This window comes from Falco rusticolus, chromosome 3 (genome assembly GCF_015220075.1).
Source record: "Falco rusticolus isolate bFalRus1 chromosome 3, bFalRus1.pri, whole genome shotgun sequence".
NCBI classification, from domain to species: domain Eukaryota; kingdom Metazoa; phylum Chordata; class Aves; order Falconiformes; family Falconidae; genus Falco; species Falco rusticolus.
In genome coordinates this window covers 99,025,795-99,047,108 of record NC_051189.1, presented here as the reverse complement: position 1 = coordinate 99,047,108, position 21,314 = coordinate 99,025,795, and the positions used below count along the sequence as shown (strand labels likewise).

Sequence of the window (21,314 nt, the reverse complement as noted above, 5' to 3'; positions counted from 1 at the left end):
GCTTCTGAGCTCTACTGAAGGCATTTTCTTTGTTGTTCACAAAGGTTTTCTTTTACTGGGTGTTCTGGAGATGCAAAACTGCTTAGACAAGGAGGAGGACAGGAAGAGCTGAGGTTTGCAGCACCTGGGTGCAGGAAACCAGTTGTGTTCAACTACACCCATCATGTAGGAGTATTGGTACCCTGAAACACTTCCACATGTATCTGGCAGTAGACATACCTGTCATTTTTTTCCTGAAGTACCTTCTGATTGGCACCTTGTTTTTTTCCCCCTCCAGCTCTGTTTCATGGGCTTAATTTATTGCAGAACACCAGCTTCTGGAACATGATCCCATTTTACAGTGCCTTGAAGTGGTAACCCAAAAAGCGGAGCACCAGGAACTGTGAGACTGCGAGCACCGGGTCACTTCTGAAAATTTCATTTTGTACAACTAAGTGCAAGTCCACTTTCACAGCCCAGAGATTTATTTTTATTTAATGCATGTAGTATGGCTACTCTTTGTCTTTGCAAGTCTGCAGTGTACGTTCCTACACCTAAATTTACTCATCTAGATTACTTTTATAGTAGAGGTACCTGTTTTAGGATTAGATGAATTCCAGCCTAGAGCTGCCTTTTTTCTCCATTGACAATAAAAGAAATTTAGGTGGACTAGCTCAGGTATTGACATCAGTGTTAGGACAGATAAATTCTGCCCCTTCCTCTAGCAAAGTCCTTGCATAAATGTTTAAAGCATGCCCTAATATGCTATTTTTTGCAGTGGCCTTGTTTTAAGGTACTGTGAGCATGACTGAGCACTGAAATACAGGATGTTCCAGATTTTTGATGTGTAAGGAGGACATATATAATTCCTAATAAATTCTTACATAATAGCATTGCGATATCTGAAAGGTTTATTCTTTGATCAGGCCACTTAATTCCAAGCATAATATGCCTGAATTTAACACCGTGCTGACAGTTTCTACGGTGGGGGAAAAAAAAGCCCAACTTTTGGTTTAGAATGACTTGTGAAGTTGGCACTTTTTTTCCCCCTTCCTGATGTTTGTTTCTTTTTGTTGTGTGCACTTATTGGGATATCACTAGGATAATGTGAACAAAACTGCTCTGTTTGTATTGTTGCGTGTTTTTAGAGACCACCGGCAAATTCTTCTATAGAAGAGGAACTGAAAATAGAATTGCACAGGCATTGCAACAGCAATAATGGGGCAAGTTATTTTAGATGTGCCAGTTCCCATTCTAGTGAAGGATTGCACTTTAAGCCTACTGTTTTATTTTTAAATTGGGGAATATGTGCAGGCGCAAGGTTTTTATCTGGCCTGAAAGTTAAGCATGTTTCTGAATTGGGGCTTTCGAAACGCTGCTGTAAGGACCCTGCCATTCCTACATTCGTGCAGCTCCCATCGGGATTTGGAGAATATAATTTACACTGAAGCCACAGAACAACGTGCCAGCAGGGTGGTGGGGTATACGCACATCCATACTGTCTTCCTCCTCTGCATTTTGAATAAATCAGCTGTGTGCTTATGTCAGTTGCAGAGACAAAGGGAAAAGAAAGGTGCTGGACTTGCTGTGCTGTGTTCTAAGGTTTTAAAAAAACTTTAAATCTGGGGGAGAAATGCAGGTCTGTGTTGATGCTACTCAGCACTGCTACTTTAACATTATTTACTGAAGAATATAAAAATAGAAACTGGACTGAAATCTCCAGAGCAGTTAGTGCTTGAGGCTGGAGAATGCAAGCTGGGTCACTTCTGATGAAACCCATCTCGGTCCTGTTTTTTTTGTCACTGACCCACTGGCTGTGGTGGCTGGAGTGTCAGCGTTGGAGGGCAGGGGCTGGGCAATGCTCCTGAAAGCTGTGTGAAAATCATTGTTTGGGGCTTGGGAGCGCTCATTATATCTGAAAAGACCAGTTGGGAACAATATCTATTATCCACAAATTCATTTGTGAAGAAGATGGGTGACTGGTGTATTTCACTAACCATTATGAAAGCTGAGGATCTGAGCTCCAGCTGGTTGCCTGAGCCCTCCAGGTGGCAAAGAAAGGGGGGAAGCAGTGGTGTGGTGTCCTGCCACAGGACAGTCCCATCACTAGGGTCCCTGAGGGCTCTAAGGGACCTTCAGAGGAGGCTTTGCAGGCACTGATGTCTCTGCTTTGTTGTATTTTACTCTCCTGGCATTGTTGTTTTCCTTGTTTCCGTTCATTTTCACTTCAGAATCTGTCTCCTAACTTTACATACGCTTAAGTCAGGGGGTCTTCTGAGCGGACCCTGCCAGAAGAGCCGGAGTGATGGAGTAATGTGATGACGAGCTCAACCTCTTCCCTTCACATTGGCATGAATCTGTGCGTAAGCAAGGAGGGTAGGTGATACAAGATGACATCTTTCCATCTTTCCTACGAGAAGTACAAGATCCCAGTGACTGCCTACTTCTTGTGGAAGCTTATGGAAAAGCAAGGCTGATGTTCCTGGTGGTGTGGGGGTTTTGTTGTGGGTTTTTTTGGTTGGTTTTTTTTTTTTTCGTGTGTGTGTGTGGGTTTTTTTGTTTTGTCATCCCCCCCCCCCCCCCCAAATTCCCATTTGGATAATGACATTTCTCTCCTCTTGTTCCTTCTCTCATTGAAATGTCCACTCAGACCTGATGGCATATAGTTCTGCTTTTAGACATGTCTGCCATGTTGTACTATGCGATACTACCCCTGCACAGAGGTGTGTCAAATAATTCTTTTTAAAGTACTCTTTTTGGGTTAAAGGTACTGTAATTAAAATGCTACCTTGCTGCTGAGTAGCCTGACGGAATGAGGCACCTCTCCTAATAACCTCAAGGCATTCTGCTTTAAAAAAAACCCACCTGAATGAGTAAAAGCTCCAGCTTGTTTGATTTTTTAGTGCTGCTTCTATTACAGGTAGGAATTAATGTGGGCTACTTTGGGTGCAAGGGAATTTCATCATGTATTACTCACCGAGAGAACAGTACTGAGTTACAGGTAGTGGCAGAACATCACCGCACATAAATGATCACTACTTAAACATCTGTTGGACATACAGAGTCATTCCAGTTCGATGTAAGAGCTGTCGACAGCAAGCTGAAGCTGTGTTTGGATCAGGTCCACGCGTTAAATTTATCAGTCGGCAGAGGTAAATGTATAGGGGTGTGACTTAGTGTTATGATGTAGATTTAACTTCTAAAGCTTACTTGGGACTTAAATGTTTTTCTTTTAAAATTTCTGATGACTCAGGGTTTAGTTTGTTCTATAGCTATATGTGGGTGTCCTGCTAGTGATTCTTCTGCTGGTGGCTTCAGAGAGGTAATCCAGAAGGAACATCTGTTTCATGTTTATACTCTAAATCATGGAAGGATATTTGACCCTGGAAGTAGGAAAACAGCAGAATTTACCCAGGAAAACAGCACAACAGGCAAAAATACTGTCAGTTTGGTGTATTCCACTGTACCAACTCCACATTCCACATGCAACAGCAGCAAAAACCCCAGAGCTATGAGAACGTAGTGCCGCTTCTGAAGGGGACAGTAGATTAGTCACACATGTACGCTTTTCTCTCTGCCTCTCTCTCTCCCCCGCTACGAGAGAAATTCTATTTTCAGACCTTTGCTTCTGCCCCCTCACAATCTCCCACAGGACTCCTACCATGCAAAGTCAGAGAAATGAGTTGTTTCAGTGTAATACCGGAGATGCAACTTTTCAGTAGTGGTACAAGTATTTCCTCATTGGAATTGAGTTTGTCTCCTCTCTGATCCGTGCTGTTGGCAATTTGCAGTGCCTGGCTGTGCACGGAAACACGGCATCGTGTAAGCGACAGTCTGTTCTGAGTTCTTCACAAATAAATGCCTGTTTGTGCTGGCCCTGGGTGTACCTAGTTCTGTGCAAAGCGATGCCGCTGTGGGAAATAAGGGGAGCCGCACAGGGGGTGTTACACGAGTCCTTTTCCTTTGTGGAAGCCCAAGTCAAGATTCTAGCGGTGCAAAGCTTGACGTGGTTTCTGTGATATTGCCCTCCTTTTGGGGGTGTTTGTCCCCTCCCTGTGTAGAGCTGAGTGATCTCTGCAGAGAATATTTGTCCTTATGGTTATAAAAATAGCCTGGAAGATCAAAATATTTTGAAAAATTTCAGTAAGTATCAGATATCTTTGAGATGATCTGGTTAATGAATATTCCATCTCTCATTCTTAACACACCCATTTTAAATATCACAATTTGGATGTTACAAAATGCTAACATAACAGCAGGTCTATTATTCAACATCAAAGTAGAAATGTCTCCATCAAAGTGAACTTAAACATGTTGTTTGCCAGGTGTCTTTGGTTCTATGTGCAAAATAACCTTTTAAACAGAGAAAACGGGTTATTGCGCTTCTGTAGTTCTGGCGTTCTTTGCAAGAGAGACGCCATCCTGGAAGATGGGCTGATCTCGGGCAAAGCGGAATGCATCCACTTCCCAAAATACTTCCCGAGCACTGCCGGGCTCCATAGACAGTGATTTGACTTGAGAAGGAGTTGCTGTTGCTGCCAGTAGTTTCTATTAACATGGTTCTTTATGCTTTTCCATATACTAAAACCAGATGTTTGGAGATCTGCGGTAAGTTAGTGAATTGAGGAGAAATTCTTATTTGCCAGATAAAAACCTTGTAGCAGCCTCCTAAGCTGATGCTCAGTAGCTCGTTAGTAGATAGTAGCAAATACAGAATATCTTGACCATGGGTCATAATTTCATCTTTACATTGAGACACCATGGAAAGCATTGTTCAGCAGATGAAATTCTGATTTGAAGCTTCATTCCCTCATTTGGCTGGTAAGTGCAAGGCCTGGAATGAAAGGAGAGGTGTCTTCTGTGCCATGTATAATCCGAGGATGCTGCATCATCTGCTGCACATAGAAGTGAGCATGGATGTGGGTGCTAGCTGGGAATATTCCAGCAGCCTGGCTGTGCCGTTAAGACACTTGTACCTCTGTCCGTGAACATGTATGGATGTGCCACACGCCTGGTTTTTGTCTGGAGGTTGTGTGCTGTGGGGGACACGGCAGCACCTTGTCATCCGAGTGACAAGTGAGCAGTGTGATTTCTCGTAGTGATTTTCACCGTGCATGAATTATAGCAGTAATAGGAATTTTGCTTACAGAGGAGTGTCTGGTTTGGGCAATGGACTTAATTGCCATTTGGAGAGAACTGCGTGGCCAATTTGTTAAATCCTCCTAGATATTTGGAAAGTGAGATCAGTTTTTCTGCTGGTATAAGGGAGGAAAAAAGTAGTAAAGGGAAAGCAAAGTATTTTTGTGGTCAAAACAGAATGCAGGATATTTCTTCCTGATACTTAATTGTAAGGAAAATGGTAAAAGCACTCAGGTAACAGGCTACATGCTTAAACTTACTTCTTAACTCTTCCTCTAGTGTGATCTAGTAACCCTCCAGTGTCTTTTACCACTTTTTTAAATGGGGGGATTTGCAGATGCAAGGCTTACGGGGTGAGGGGCATGGAAACGTCCTGAAGTGGGTGATCAGTAGCTTACCCTGAACTACGGTAATTGGTGACCAAGACTGTTTGTGATGATTCAGTGGAAGGGTATAAAGCTGGGTTTTGCCTCCTCTCCTGTTTTCCATTTCCCATCTCAAGAACTTATAGCTAGGAAAAGCACTTTCCATTTTCTCCTTGTAGGATTTTTTTGTGTGTGGGTTTTTTTTTTTTTCTTTCCCATTCATTTTTCAGTGCACCAAATAACCCATTTACCTGTCTCCTTTTGTAAACATGCTATGGCTCCATGACTCTCCTGTTAGAGGAATTTGACAAATTGCTGCTTCCCCACCCCCACCCCCCCCCCCCGCCCAGACTTCCACCACGGAGCCAGTTTGCCTCCAGAACAAAAGGTGACAGTTGTTCCTACTCAGCATTATTGGCAGTGGGCTTGTGTCCTGCAAACACTGAGCTGTCGAGGCGCACGTATGTAGCGCCAAGTATTTGGAACTTTTATTTTGTGACTTGCCAACTGACTTTTACCCTTGCAAGGGCCCAGCTGCAGATGGGTCATGGGACCCTATAAAAGATAGAGGAAAAGGTTTTATGGTTAGGAAGTGGAAGAGATGACTTCCCAAGGTAATATGGCCTGCCTGTTGGTGGAGATGACCGAGAAGGTGGCTGTTGGTCCCTGGGAGTTCGTGCTTCCCCTTCTGACAGTACCAGTCCAACATCTGCCAAGTTGCTTTCACCCAGTTAAAAACAGGAGAAGATGCAAAGGCTTGAAGTAGATGGAACTAACCCTTACATACTCTGAGGGCTTTGATTTTAGCATAATAGTATAGGGGGATCTTGAAACCGTTATGTTTGGTTATTCTTCTGTCAACATCATGGGTGCTTGGTCGGTTGGTTTGACCTGTACTAGCTTTGTATAAAACTCAGTTTTGCAGTGTAAACATCACTTGGAGTTACTGCTGCTACAGAATTTGAATGGATAAAGGGAGGAACTACAGGTTGGTTTGTTTGTTTTTTTTTTTTTTTCTCGTTGTCTGTACCTGGTGTTTACATGCTCTGGATCCATCTGGCCTTTTAAAGTCGACACTATTAGATATTAAAGAATTCCTTAACCAGACAACAGTAACCATCAGCTGAGTGGGGCTGGAGCTGTTCCAGATTTTCTCTCCCTCCAAAAGTGCCGATATCTTGTTTCTGCATTGCCATGCTGTCTTCAGCTGGCCGTGACTCAGATACACGTCTTCCAGATGTCGTTGCAGACTGCCTTTCTGTCTTCCAACGTTTAATCATGGAAAATGAAAGGAAGGTAGTATCTTGCTTTGGCAACATATCATGTGCTCTGATTCCTAATTTTATTACATCTTATCCACTAGAGCATGGAAGACTGACTGTAAAAAGCAAAGGTGTTTCTTTTCTTCTTGCAAAGTTGAAATCAGACGTGCAAAAATTTGATGGCAACACCGAATAGACCCACTAAACCCATGGATTAAATGATTTACAATGGTGGGTCAGAATGAGAAGGGTTAATTCTCGTATAATTTCTGTTTCTGTGTTATTCTTGTGTGGGCACCATTCATCAATGTTTAGAAGCCCTCAATTTACTGTTGACAAAGTGTTTTTAGCAACAGTGGAAATAACCAAAAAGGAGTTACACGAACCCTTTTCTCTCTGGAAAGGGAAAAGGGAGGAAAGTGTGACTGCTGCTTCACTTGTGATGCAGCACAACATCTCTCAAATCATAGAGATCTGTTCACTTAGGTACCTTAAATATGTAGAGCGAAGAATAAAATTAATCTTAAGTGGAATGCAGTAAAGTCACTGTCAGAGGAGCTGGCAGTCTTTGTGTGTACACATGTGAATGCTGCATGTGTGCAAAATGTTATGTATAAATAACTAATTAGAGGTGGTAGTTTTAAGAAAAACTATTATATCTCTCTGTTACTCTGTGGAGAACAGACCAGGTCTGGTCTTGTACCGGAGTTAGTGCTCAGGTTTACATACGCAGTTAAGCCTGCTAGACAGAACAAATTTTTCTCAACACTTGGAAAGGAGCACCCCAGTTTTACTGGTGTCTTGACGTTCGTCTTATCCTCAAACCCAAGAAACAAACAACTTCCCTCCCTCTCTTTGTGACGGGTTATAGTTAAGAAAAGATTTGGCCTGTTTTAGTCATGCTTTCAGCTTGGCTCAGGTGAACTCAGAAGGGAACAATCTGCAGGTGAATTCTGCAGTCAGTCAGAAAGTCAGTCTTGTGGTAAACTATGTGCTAGACCTTCTAATAAGTTCTGTGCAGCTAAGTTTCATCCTGCAGACTGAACCCCGCAGAAATCAGAGGTCATCTTGCTGCATTCAGGTACTGAGTGTAGGGTAAAAGAAGTATTCTCCAATACTATTTCCCAATGTTTTTGCCCAACAGGTACCAAATACCTCATGGATGACAGAAAGGTTTTATCGGTAATTGTTGTGTTTACCTGGCTTTCTTGTTCATTGGTATCCCTCTCCCAAGCCCTCTGCTGCTGAATCCTTTAACGCCTATAGTGTTGCTTGTAATGTGTATGTGTTGCTGTAAATACACACCAAAAAAACCCTGAAAGTCTTAATGGTAAGCAAATTAAAACAAAGGCAGCGTGTTGTGTTTAGGGCAGTGTTGTCTGTCAGAAAAACACGGCCATGAAGTGGCAGAACCTGGAAAACTGCCAATGATTTCTAGTGGCTGCAGTTCGGCAGGGAGGGTAAAGGCGTGAATGTTCTTGGCCAGCGAGCCAGCGTTCTCTTTCTGCACTTCGTACTGCTTTTATTTTTCTCCTGATCCAAGAGTCGATCTCCCAAGCAAGGCATTGGGTACCACCTTCTCACTTCCTTTGTGCTGTTGTGGTGGGTCGCGTCACGTACGTATGACACTCAGGAATCCTGATGTGAGTTTTTGACTCCAGCACCATCACTGTCACTGACAGACCCTCAAAAGGAGGGTTAATCTTTAGGGGTTTGAATCATAGCTGTAACTTCTCGTGGCGTGTTGTAGCCATTCCTACATAAGGATCTTTCCAGTTTAATTCAGTACAAAAAGGGTGAACTAGTATTCTGAGATTATTGCTTGCCAAGTATATCGTGTCTGTGATATTTGGCTGCTTTGCAGAAACATCTCTTAGAAATGAAAAGCTGATTGAAACGTAAGGTGAGCATGTGCTTTTGCTGTTCTCCTGGTTTACCTCAACTCAAGCACAGAGGAAAAAACGTCTTGGTTAATTTGCACAACAGAAGGAGGCTGTGCTAGTGGCACAGTTGGTGTACCCATGCTAACTTTAATCCAAGTAGCACAGGTAAGCACGCTCAGAGGAGCTGGTAGCGTAGGCAAGCAACAGCGTATGGATGCAAGGCTGCTGTGCCATTGTGTACTGGATGTATGCTTGTGGTCTGAGCTGCTTGCTTGCTGCTGCTGCTGCTGTGAGTACCTGCCTTAGCTATGTAAACGCTGTTACAGTTGTGTTTGCCAGGGGATTTTGCATTTGCATTTTGCTGTGTGTGTGAACCTCTGAAGTCCCAGCATCTTTAACATCTCTAACTGAACATAGAAGAGCTAGATGAAAGTAAAAAAGTGAATGCTTGCTTATCTGGATGGTTTTTGCTGGTGTAAAGCTTCTGTGAGTGATGCTGCACGGAAAGGTGGTGTTGTCTTTTAAGCAGTCAGCCACATCAAGCTTCTTGGAGTCTCCACACTTTCCTCCTTCATACTGAATCAGAGGGGCTGTGCCACAGAGCTGAGCTGCACTGGATGTACTAGTATGACCCTAACTGGGAACAGGCTGGGGTGGGATTGAGCTTCACGAATTGTCCTGGATGAGCTGGCATCCCATGGTCTTGGGAACTTGCTTAGAAAGGGTGCAGTCGGAGCAGCCTTGCAGGGGATGTCCTCTCTTCAGCCATTTCTGCAGTACCTCTGGCTGTGGGAGGAGGGCAGGGAGGAGTTGGTGGTTTTAGCGTATCTGTATGGTAATGGTCCAGATGAGTTTGGGATTTGCAGTACAGCACCTGGGTTTTGTGAGACCAGCACAATTTTATTCTCTTATTTTTAAATCTTGTGTGGAAAATAAGAATTACTTGCTTTTGGGTATAGTTCGATGATAGCGTCTGTTATAAACGCTGGTTGCTTACATGAACAAGAAATAAATTGATATTGGCTCTACTTCAAAGAATTAAATTTCAGCATATCTAAGTATTTAAGTTATTGCATTATTCTATTGCATGGCTGCCTGCGTCACTGAAATAAAGGAACTGCAGCAATGCAGCAAACAAACCTTTAATAAAAGCCTTTGCTTGAGCAGCGCCATGCTGGATGTAGTCCACTGGAATAAAAGCAGTTTGGGACTGTAGTGTCTTGTTAAACACATTGTAAATGTTTTGACAAGAAGCCTGGCTGGATCCAACCACCTCTGGACAGCCAGCATGTCAGAGCATTTCCGAGTGAGATATATCATCCTGTCCTGGACTGATGGCTTTGGGTAATCCTCTAATCCAGGTGATTGCTTAAATGTTGCAGCCTATTTAGTTTTGCTCAGTCTAGGATGACTTGCTGCTGGAGAGCTCAGGGTCATTTTATTTTATTTTTATTTTTTTTTAAAGAGGGACTGCAGCTGAATAAATGAATTAAACTCCAGCTGTCTAGGGTCCAGGCTGGATTTATGGATGTTGTATCCTAATGCTGTATTGCTTTGTTAGAGACAGCTGCTGAGCTCTGTTGTTCCACTGACTTCTGGGACTTTTGCTGTCAAAGAGAAGGTGACTTGAAGAAGGCAGCATGGTGTTGGTTTTGCTTTGAGGGCACTGAAGCAGTTGCTTGTCCTTTTGTCTGATGCAAGTACCCTCTAGTCATGGACTGCTTGCCCTCCACGTATACCTCTCTTGGGCTTCTACCGTGATTGCCGCCTCTTCGCGATGGGGCCAGACCACTTCCCATCCTCTATAGAGACATGCAGTAGCCAAAGAACAGTTGGAAGCATTTTCCTTTAGCTGTCTGCATGATGGTAGGGCAAAGTGGCTTTCATTGCGCTCTGAAACTGCAAAAAAATGGGAACTCGTCAGGCCTGCATGGAGGGTGCCGTGGAGTGGAGGATGACAGCTGAGGTGGCTGTCTGGTTATTGCTTAGGAAACAGCGTCACACCAGGATTGTTGATTTTGCCCTTGTTTTGGGGGTTGTTTTGGGGAGAAAGCAGGGCCCTGGGACAGTGCATCAGAGTTCCAGTCTGCTCCTGGGCACTGCCTGCCAGGCAGAGGACAAGGAGGGGGTGACGTTCCCTGCAGCAGGTCTGGCCGGCCTGCCCCATGGAACCGCTCCTCCTCTTGGCTGAGGGTTTGGGTGGCCACATGCTCCTTTAACTCCTCTGTTGCTGGCCAAGGAAGGTCCTGTTTGGGCTCACAAGTGAGAATGCTCAGAATCAAAAGATCCATTGCTCTTGCTTTCCCCTCACTTTTCCTGGCTCCACTTTTTATTGTTCTGAGCATGGAGAGACTCCTTTCCCTCCTTCTCCAAGAATCACAACCCTTTTTTGTTTTGTTTCTCTTTTACAGATCAATTTTGTAGCCTGTCAACTGTTTGCCCTTTTGGCTGCGTTTTGGTTTCGTATTTACTTGGGTCCCAGTCACGCCAGCTCCGCTGTTCGCCATGCATTTGCCACCCTCTTTGGAATATACTTTGCTGTCTTCTGCTTTGGGTGGTGAGTATTTAGTCACCATGTAGACAAGGCTTGGGTAAAAACATTTCTAAACTTTACATCAGCTTTTCTGGATTACATCTTTGTAGTCTTAAGACTCCTTCTATGTTATCCTAAAAAAAAAAACAAAAACAAAAAAAAACCAAACCAAACCCCAAATTCCTAACCAGCATAACCATCCCAAACCCCGAAAGTAAAATGAGCCATGGAAGTATTTGTAAGTGGAGTATTTAATCTGTGATGTTTTTTCTGGAAGTTAAAGCCACACCAGTCTGCTGTGAATATGTCTCTTTGGGAGAAGTTGTGCCCAGTTTGGATGCACCCTTTGAGCCAGGCTGCTCTCTCTCCCAGTGAAACGCATTGACGATATCTTGTCAATAAGTATTAATCTATGTTGGATATTCAGGCTATAAAGATGTCATTGTGATAAACCATGTTTACTGGTACCCTGATGTGACATTGCATTTATGTCATTTGCATGGAAAAATACTCCCTTGCTCAGAACTGCCAGCCCTTCCAGGTCACGTAGAAATTATCTAAATGCTCACTTTGTTGTCTTCAAGGTATTCCATTCATCTTTTTGTCCTGGTGATGATGAACTATGGCATTATGAATATGGCGAGTATTCCCAACATCCACAGGTGAGCTGATGTGGCTGCAAGTCTGGAGCTGCCTCTCTGACAGCTTCTCTCCTTTCATGGAGAAGCATGAGGGCTCCTTAAGACCACCTTCTCTTCTTGCCTGCTTTTCTTTCCCAGTTGCTTGCAGGGGCTTTGTTCATTTGGTTACAGAAGCAGCTGTATTCTCCATTTGTGGTTTTTGCATTGACATATTGCATTTCCCTACAAAATTGCTGGCCTCAGAAGTTGGCTTTTGCAGGCTTACTAATTTATGCCCAAACCTCTGGTTTCTTAAACATAATGAAGTCATATTCTCCTTGGTCTTGTGTCCTTGAGGATCACTTTTGGTAATACTTTTTAATGTGTTTTCCCCCTTGCTGTTTGGCCTTTAGGTATTTTCCACTTATTCTTGAGTTAGGTAGTTCAAGTAAGGTCACTGTTGCAAGCTTAACTTAGTCATCTACGAAATTAAGTCTTGCATTTGGTACTGGGCTTTGAGCTTGAAAAAGTAGAAAGTACCAGAAATGTCATTGCTTTGAAGCAGAAGCTTATGGCATCATCATGAGAAGTTCTCTACCATGGGATCTTTCTTGTCCCTGTACAAATGACTTAGAGGAAGGAAAGCACCTAAGACTCCTAAAGTGCTTTATCATACCAGTGCCGTCCTGGGCAAAAGACAAGAAGTGCTTTCATGTGAAAATGAAAACTACACAGCAGTTATATCTGCTTCTTCCACTGCCTAAGAGGAAGCTCATGTGGAGGAGCTCCGCTCAGGCGTGGAGCCTTCTCCTGTGGGTACCGTGCTCTCCAATAGAGTTCAGCACCTGGAATTTTTAAAATTGTGTAGGTGAGAGGCGTTTGCTTCCCATCGATCCGCACAAACAGGAATTCTGATTTGTAAAACTGCTTCTTTATAGCAGGCTAGAAGGATGAGCTGGCAGTTCTTCCCACTTCTTTTGTGTTGGGCTCCTTCGCAGCACGTGGGTAACACTGTGGTTGGGTTTGGGGTTGTGAGGGTGATTTCTGTCTCTGTGCCATGTGCCTGTTTCTGTCGGTGCTGCTGAATGCTCACCCCCACATCAGTCTGGGCTGGGGTACAGAAACCCTGTCTTCGCTTGTCTTCAGGGCCAGGGCTCTCTGAGGGGCTGATGCTCAGTTAGTCATCTCCCCTTCTTCTTTATCACTCCCTGGGACGACCCCTCTCTGATATCCAAATGGGAACCATCGCTCAGGTTTTCTCTAGGATTGTTTTGAAATGTGAACCGTAAGCAACAGGCTTGTCTGTAGCAGTCACTGGCATCTTGCACCAGCAAGATGGGTATTAAGCAAGGAGGTTTTTTCCACCCCCTCACAGAGTGCAAAGCCTGGAAGTCCAGAGGTAATTAGTAATTAAAAAAAAAAAAAAAGTAATTGGACAATGTTTATGAAAGAAATGTCATCCAGAGACCAGAAGGAAAAGGTGCTGAAAAAGAAAAAACAGTGTATTACATGTCTCCTGGTTGTTTTCCCTGCACATCACTTGGGGGAAATGTAGGGCTTACTGGTTGTAGATCAGAGAAGGAATCATCCCGTGCTTGTACCTTCCTAGACAAGCTGAGGTGGTGGCAGGGAAACGGGCACGGTTTCAGCAGGAAACTTCCTCACTTCTCGCTGTTCAGCCAATTAGTCACAATGGAAAAAATATCTGTATACTGCAATGCAAATTAAGCTGGTTCAGGCAGTGTCGCCCACTGCTGCGAGATAGTCCTATGCAAATTTGAGTCAACGTAAAATGGCAATGCAACGTGCCAGAAAGCCTTAGGAGGGAGGGCTGGGAGGATTGTGTGAGGACTTTTCTACTGTATTCTACTAGCCTTAGCAGCATGACTCAAAGTACATACACATTATTAATTTTGGCAAAATAACAGTGTATTCAAGCTGCTTGAGAATAAGCTTGAAAAATGCCAGTTTAAGGGCTGGACCAGTTCGTGGGGTGAGGGGTGAGGGGGCTCTGTAAGAGCATGGGATCCTTCATAGTGGGGCTCCAAGACTTGGCTTTTTTCCCCCCCAAAATGCGAGTGGAAGCAAACAAATGAAATAAACTACATAGTTTAACCTGTGTGCTCCTTTCCCTGGTTATTTTCTGCTAGTTTGCTCTCTGGTGAGGCTGCCAGCCTTCAAGGCCTATAAATAGACAAATTAATCTGGCACCAGAAATGCTCCCAGCTGCAGCAGCAGTTCTGTATCTCTCTCCCTGCTCGCCTCCCTTTCAGTCTAGGTGTTTTACACTTAAGCACTGAGGCTTATTTTAGGTGCTTCATCCCGTCTATCACCGTTCCATGTCTGAGCTGGGTGACTTGCCTTTGTAGGGGTGCTTGCCATTCTCCATTGATGAGAAGGAGCTCAAGGACCTCACTGAGGCTGGACTGGATGCCTGACTCAGATAAAATAAGTTCAATTCTGCTCTGAATCTCCTAAAGAAGCTGTCGTCTCCCCTTAGTCTGCCTTTCATCCAGCTGTTTGCTGCGGGCTGCGTGACCTGCAGCCTGCCTTGCAATCCATCACTGTCACTCACACTGCAGTTTATTAGTCCCCCCGGAGTTAAAACTCATTTCTTTTAAAGCCAGCCATGATGTGACAAAAGCCTGGCTCATTTTCAGGCATCTGCTGACTGTTCCTCTTATCTGATTTCACTTTTAGTTTCCCACCGTGACCAATCCTCCCATGGCTCTGGGGGGACCCTTACCAGCCTGCCTGACCCCCCGTGGCTCAGCTCCGCTGGGTGTGCAGGACATGCAGCCTCCTTTGTTGTCATTTGTAGACATGTAGTCTGTGGGTCTTTGCATCTTCTTCCCTACGTGGCTAACTGCTAATGCAGGGGGCACCAGTAGACCTGGTCCTGGTCTGTCCACATGATGCGAGTCTTCCATTCTGGTGTCCCAGCTCTCCATTGCACTGTCCAGTTTGCTTTGTCTGTCAGCCACTTTCAAAATATCCATCTGCTTCTTACCTCCCCAATATCCTCTTTTTCTTGCTCAGGTAAATACGGGGAGAAGTTAGTGATGAAAGGCTGCGTCTGCCCCCGCCCCCCCCCCCCCCCAGAGACTCAACACATCCAGTCCTCAGACCCTTCAGCTTAGCAAGAGTCACACTACTGTCCTGCCCAACAGAATTTTGTGGTCATCTTGAAAAGCAGAGTGTGAATTCGTCACACTCCACATAAGGAATGCTTCTTCTGTTGGACTCGATGAGCTGCAAAGTCCTTTCCAACCTCAGTGTTCGGTGATCCTTCTGGAAGGTGGTGTGTTTCAGCATGTAGAGATGAAAAAATTAGGTCAGGTGTCATTATCTGCCTTTACACAAAATCAGAAGAGAGAAAATATCTTCAACCTGAAATATTTGCTTTCTGGTATATCTGAGAAGGACTTGTACATGTAAATAAGGAACATTTACAGATGAAAGAGGCAGTGGATAACTTCAGCAACACACATACAATATCATCTGGCTTCAAATACTTGAGTCAGAAATTTCGAAGTATTATGTGAGGGTGGGACCTCTGAAACTGAAACGCCCAACTTGAAGTGATCCTATTTCTTTTCTTGCCCCCCAGCCCCAGGGTGAGGAGACACCCCGTAACGTTTCAGCTGGACACACAAAATCATCAGTCCTCTCTGAAAATTTCTGCCAGATCGTGTAACATAGCTTCAGACTTGTGAAGAACCTAATTTGCAAAAATCGAACTCCATTCCTAAACAAGCTCGATCCCAATTTGAGGGATTCTAGTTCTTGTTGGTACTTGTGTTGGTAACGATGTGTTCTGTGTGTTATGTTTTTAGGTACTCCTTTGTCGTAGCTATGGGATACCTCACGTTGTGCCACATAAGCCGAATATACATATTTCATTACGGTATTCTCACTACAGATTTTTCCGGGTGAGTGAGTCTGCAAGCTGGGTCCTGTGTCAATTAATATTAGTTGAATTCAGTACGTTTTAAGAATAATTTTGTGTGTTATCTGTGGAGCACCTGCAATTTTGTTTCCTTTAAGCCTTTTTTTTTTTTTTTTTTTAAGGAAGGAATAAACACTGCAAGATTTTTGCATTGACTCATTGTTTCTGCTGTTTTCTTGCTAGGCACTATCTAGTTGGGAAGGTAGAGCTTGCTTTTCTAGGGCAGCCTGGGAGTGGGTGGGTGGGCACAGTGGCTCTCTGGAGCTGGAGGGGTGCTTACAGCCCTGGTGAGCAGCACAGTGGGTGCTCTGGTCCCTGGTGGGCTGCCCTCCTCCCGCCTTCCTAGGCACAGCTGGTGGCTCCGGGTCACCCTTTCCCTGGTTCTGACTGATGATGCTGCCCCAGCTGGGAAGGTGTTTCCCACGCTGGGCACTCCAGCCAGCGGGAGGGGTGAGTGGTGGGGGGAGCTGGGAGGTGGGTAGCCTGGGCAGAGGGACACGAGATCAGCTTTTGCTGTCAGTGCCAGTCATATGGGTTCTCTCACGGGGGCAGCTTGTGGCTGCTGCTGCTGTTTAAATAGCACAACTTTTTACATGCCCTGCATTCTGTGGAGTGGCATTTTTCATGTATCTCTGGTTTTGTTGAAGCAGTAGAGGATGCTTTGCAAAAGTACAGACAGCTAACCCTGTATATGTTGTTTATGAGAGGAGGGGATGCTTTTTTATGATTTAAAAACAATGTGCTAATCTGTATTCTACTCGCTTAATTGAACATCTGAATACAGAGAAATTAGGAACGTACTATGAAACATTTCTGTAAACCAGCACAGTAAATTGTAGATGCCTCTTCCAGGCCTCTGTCTTCTTGCAGGCATCGAGGTTTTTGCTGCCTGTGTGCATGTGTCTCTGTGTGAGCTGGTGGGTTTAAGCATTTAGTGAAATTTCAGGAGATAGGGGGAAAGCTCCTCTGAGACTTTTGAGGGTTTTTTATTCGAGCAGGGGGCAGAAATGGGAACTTGCTCATTTAGATCCGTTTAGTTCTATCATTTTTTTCTGCAGTTCTTTTAATACACAAAAGCACATTCTGAAAGAGCATGACATACCAAAAAGCCGGTGAATGGGATCAGAATGCTGTGGCTCTGTGTGTGTGAGACAGAAACGTGAGCGAGCTCTCCTGGATGTGCTGAGTGAGTGTGTTAGCTGGCTGTCTCTGAAGGCACGAAATACAGATCCAGCAGAGACTGGGGGGGAGGAGAAGAGGAGTGGTGGTTGTTTGTATTATGGACTAGGTAGCATTTTTCTGCTCTCTTGATGAGAAAGGAGCTAGTCTTATCTAATGACGAGCTTGAGGATAAAAATGGTACTGAAAGACTAACACCTGAACTGAATCTGTTATTTGATTTTGTTCTGATGCTTCAAGATATAAAACAATTTCTAAAATTCCGTCAAACATCAAACTACCAGGTAGTAAAGAACTGCCAAATGTAGTATGGATATGAACTACATCTTCATGGCATATTTTAAAAGCTAAGAATAAATAAAAATATTGTAGTGGTATTAATAAAAACTTGCAATCCAAAGTGCTAAAAGCCAGGTCAGCATCATAAATCTGTCTTAAAACCCCTTTTCTTCAGCTGTAATTGCTATGTGCCCACTGAGGCTTCGTGCACATGCCTAAACAGATGTGATGACCCAGAGAGACAAAATATCCTCCCTGATCACATTTTTTCCATGTATGAGCAGCAGCTGAACCTCCTGTTGCTCCTTTTCCCGTGTTTGATGGTTCCTCATCTCTTGCATGTGGTAATAGGGAAGCATTGAAACAGGCTCCTGGCCAGAGGGATGGCCTCGACGTTCTCCCTCAGGACTTCAGAAACAACCAAGACAGAATCCACAGAGTGATGCCCATCTCCCTCCAGCCTCCCACCCTTTTGGGCCAGTGTGCCCGGGGATATGTGCTGAGAAGGCAAAATACCGCATTTCAGGGAATCTTAGAGGGAGCAAAAAGCCTGTTATCTGCTGACTTGTGTTTGGTATCCCCTAAGTCTCTGGTGCTATCCGAATGCAAAGGGGATGTTTTAATCCACATCAAATAGGCACGTTACTGGTCCTGGTGCCATCAGCTTGCCATGTCAGTTCCCTACGGTGACGAGCCAGACATTACAGGAGTGTTTCCCAGTGTTGGTGCTGCAAGCTGGCATACCTCGTTTGCTCTCTTGACCTGCTTTGTGCACCTAACAGCTTGCATGCATAACCCTTCTCATGCGTGCTTGCAGATGCCTTTGGTTGGTTCTTTAGTAATAGATGGTTGTGCCATTTGCTTGGAGTCTCCCCGTTTTGAGAACACAGCTTGTAAAACACAGGTAGAGGTGGAGAGAGTAACTAACTTTGGAGTCATGTCTTAAGCAAACTGGAAAATGGAAGATGAAACTGTGACTCGTCACTTCAGTGTTAAGGACACTTGTTCCGTGCTGGTGACTAGTTAATTCCTCTAACTCATGCAAAGGGTGGGTTTCGTTACTGACTTCCACATCAAAACTGTACTCAAGCTGTTTGCAGCAATTTCTTGATTTAAGAGGATTTTATATAATGCATAGTACTTCGGTGAAATCTCCATTTTCATGTTGTTTGGTGTTTTTTTTTTTTTAACTACATGCCAGGTTTTAATGAAAACCAGTTCCAGTTTGCTACACATTACATTTAAAGAAAATAATATTAAAATTACATAGATTTTTATCAAAGTTCTTTCATTTATATTATTTCACAAAAATGTGGTGACATAGTTTAGGAATTTTCTCTTGACTAGTTTCTCAAAGAAAGCTATTCATTTTTGAACACTAATTGTAAAATACTGCAACGCTGTGCTTTCCCCCTTAATTCAAGTCAATCTTTGAGAGACGTGCATATTTTATTTTGCTTGGTTTGCCATGGCATTTATACATTGTACCTGGGAAAACTAAGTCCTAACTCTTTATCTCTCTTTTTCTCTCTCTTATTTCTTCTTCTTTATGCTAAGAGGATTATGCTGGTAAGTTGCCTGGTTTCTATACAACTTTATAAAAATGGTAATACTAACATACAGTTTGTCTTGTGTTTGGTTTTTTGTTTGTGGGTTTGGTTTTTTTTTTTGTATTGCAGGCTCAGACTAAGTATAGTAATATTATGGCTTTAGGGAAATATTAGTTTAAAATAAACCAAAGGATCTTGACTTTTGGAAACTAGCAATAGATATGGTTTCAATCTAGCAAGCTACATGAGCAAATGCCACATGCATATGAACATCTGGATGGAATTCAGCGGAGCTCCTCATCTGTATCACGTTGTGTCTGCTTTAATCCTTTGCTGATTTAAGACCAGAGGGCTTTTTGGTTTCCTCTTTGAATTCTTGCAGTGTCTCAGCAAAATTTCCTAATGTTGCAGCTCATTTGGTGAATGTCAGGGAGTGATCCTGCATATGTGAGTTTCTTGGTGCCATTCCTGACGGAAAAGGAACTGGGTTTGTGACAACCACCTTGTGCCCTGGCATTGCTTTCAGTCTTCTGGTGGTCATAGGGAGAGGGAGACTTGAGCAGTTTTCGTCCCTGCAGATGTCAAATCTGAACCTCTTACAGGAGTGTTTGGGTGGACATCACCCTGCAGAAAGGACGGACACCTTTATGTGTTCTCTCTATCCCAACTGCAGATCAGCAGCAGCGTTCTCAGCAATCCACTTGGAGAGGGATGGTCCTTGCAGGAGCCCTCTCGAGAGGCCATATAGGCAGATGCTTCAGCAACAAGTGTCACTCCAGGCAGTGAATTTTTGTGGGGTGGTTAGTGCTTTGTGGCTGGTTTTTCCCCTCTCAGTGGCTTATTATCAACCATAAAAGAAAGGAACAAAGGTCCAACAGCTGTTTTTCACAAAGGAAATACTTTTACTGATGGAAACAAACACAGATCTGCTCTGTTACCGTAATAAAACACAGCGCAGAAATACTAACTGGACCTGTGGGTTCAGTTGGTTGTTTTTATTTTCTTGTCTTTTAAATATATGGAGTGCAACATGTTGTTGCAGTGTGTGTTCCAGCAGCTCCGGGTAACTTTGGTCCGCAGCGAGTCCCCAGAGGCAGCAGAGCAGCGTAGGTGAGGATGGTTAAGGGGGGCCAGTCTGTTTGCTGTGCCCACTCGCTGCTTGGCTGCTCCGCTGGCCGTCTGTCTGCTGGAAACTGCACGGAGATCACTTACACAGAAGCCCTGCAAGATTTTCGCAATGTGGGAATTAGCCACAATTCAAGCAGGCAGTTGCTACTAGAGAGTTCCACATATCTAGTGCATCCCAGGATGCTTCCTCAGAAGTGAAGTAAAATGCTTTGATTGTGAGGGCGTTGGCAGTGCTGTTCGGGAGCTTTCACCATGAAGCAAATTCGAAGTTGCTTTAGAGGCACGAGTGTGTTCAGAGCGGTGTTGTACCTCGATGTGCTTCAGCACTTCTTCATTTTGCTGTGGAAAGCAGAAGTAAAAGCCCACTGCCAGTGAAGCCGTTGTGGTGTCTGGCTTGGCGATGCCCTCAGCAGCACCGTTGATGTCATAGCAGAGGGTGACCGGGTGAACTTCTCGTCGGTGTTTCAGGGCTGAAGAGATAAACCTGAAATAAATGTTTGCTGGTTTGGAGTCTTGTCGGCAATAAGCCTTTTGACTCCACCTCCTCGCTTAGTGAAATCAGGTCAGTGGAAACTATTTCTAGTGAGCGGGTGCCAGACTCCTCCGCGGGATTACCTAAGGTCAGGCAGGCTCTGCTCGGCAAATGTCTTGTCTCTCGCCAGCATTGGAGCTGGCTCGGTGCAGAAGCCAGCCTGGGATACAGGGAGGATCCGCACAATAGCCTGCAAACAGACACTAACAGCTTTAGTTCCACTGGCCTGTGCTGCTGGGCAAATTTATTACACTGGGGCAAGCCACATTTAATTTTTTTTTATCTCTTTATCTTAAAAATAATGTTTAAAAAACATTAACTGGCATGTTTTCATTTGGAAGGTTTAATTTGGGGTAAAACCCTCTATTGAGCATTCTGTGAAAACTGTTGCATCTTTGTCTTATGTTTATCTTTCAAGGCATCTAATATAGGGTAAAGACAGGGGTTTTTATTTATTTTATTTGTTGAAATTTCCTATTTCATACTGACTCCCTGGGACAAGTTATTGATGATTATTGTATTATTTTTTTTATTAAAAGTTGGCCACTATGTTTTTTGCGTAGGAGGTACAATACAGCTACAACCAGAGAGTAAACCCTTAGCCAATATATAAAACATGGAGCTGGGGGGAAGTCACACCACGTGTAAATGAAAAACTGTGCTAGTTTGTAACTGTGGTGCTTAGCAGGACAGGCAAAGAGGAGAGGGTGTGGAATCAGTGCTTTGCACGTGGCTGCAAAGTGATCAGAAGGTGTTGAAGTACGATGGAGTTCATCGTTCAGGCTTTTAAAATGTGCTTTATTTCAAACGCTTCCTTCCCAGGGGTAGGTCTTCACTCTTCATCTGTAAATGCAAATGTAGCAGGTAGATTTTCTTTTTCAATGCAACCTAGTGATTTGCCCCACTCCGATAACCT

The 21,314-nt window shown here is 43.9% G+C and overlaps 1 protein-coding gene across 4 annotated transcripts in view; it reads left to right on the top strand.

The window, feature by feature from the left end:
- MBOAT1 (membrane bound O-acyltransferase domain containing 1) overlaps positions 1 to 21,314 on the top strand; it is a 58,019-nt gene that overhangs the window by 13,308 nt on the left and 23,397 nt on the right. For 2 of the 4 annotated variants that reach the window (XM_037381209.1, XM_037381212.1), the window contains exons 2-5: positions 11,040 to 11,185; positions 11,746 to 11,823; positions 15,618 to 15,713; positions 18,746 to 18,757. In XM_037381209.1, coding sequence (XP_037237106.1) covers positions 11,040 to 11,185; positions 11,746 to 11,823; positions 15,618 to 15,713; positions 18,746 to 18,757 — 332 coding nt within the window. The remainder of the gene's footprint in view (positions 1 to 11,039; positions 11,186 to 11,745; positions 11,824 to 15,617; positions 15,714 to 18,745; positions 18,758 to 21,314) is intronic. The other 2 variants (XM_037381211.1, XM_037381210.1) reach the window with 2 other exon arrangements.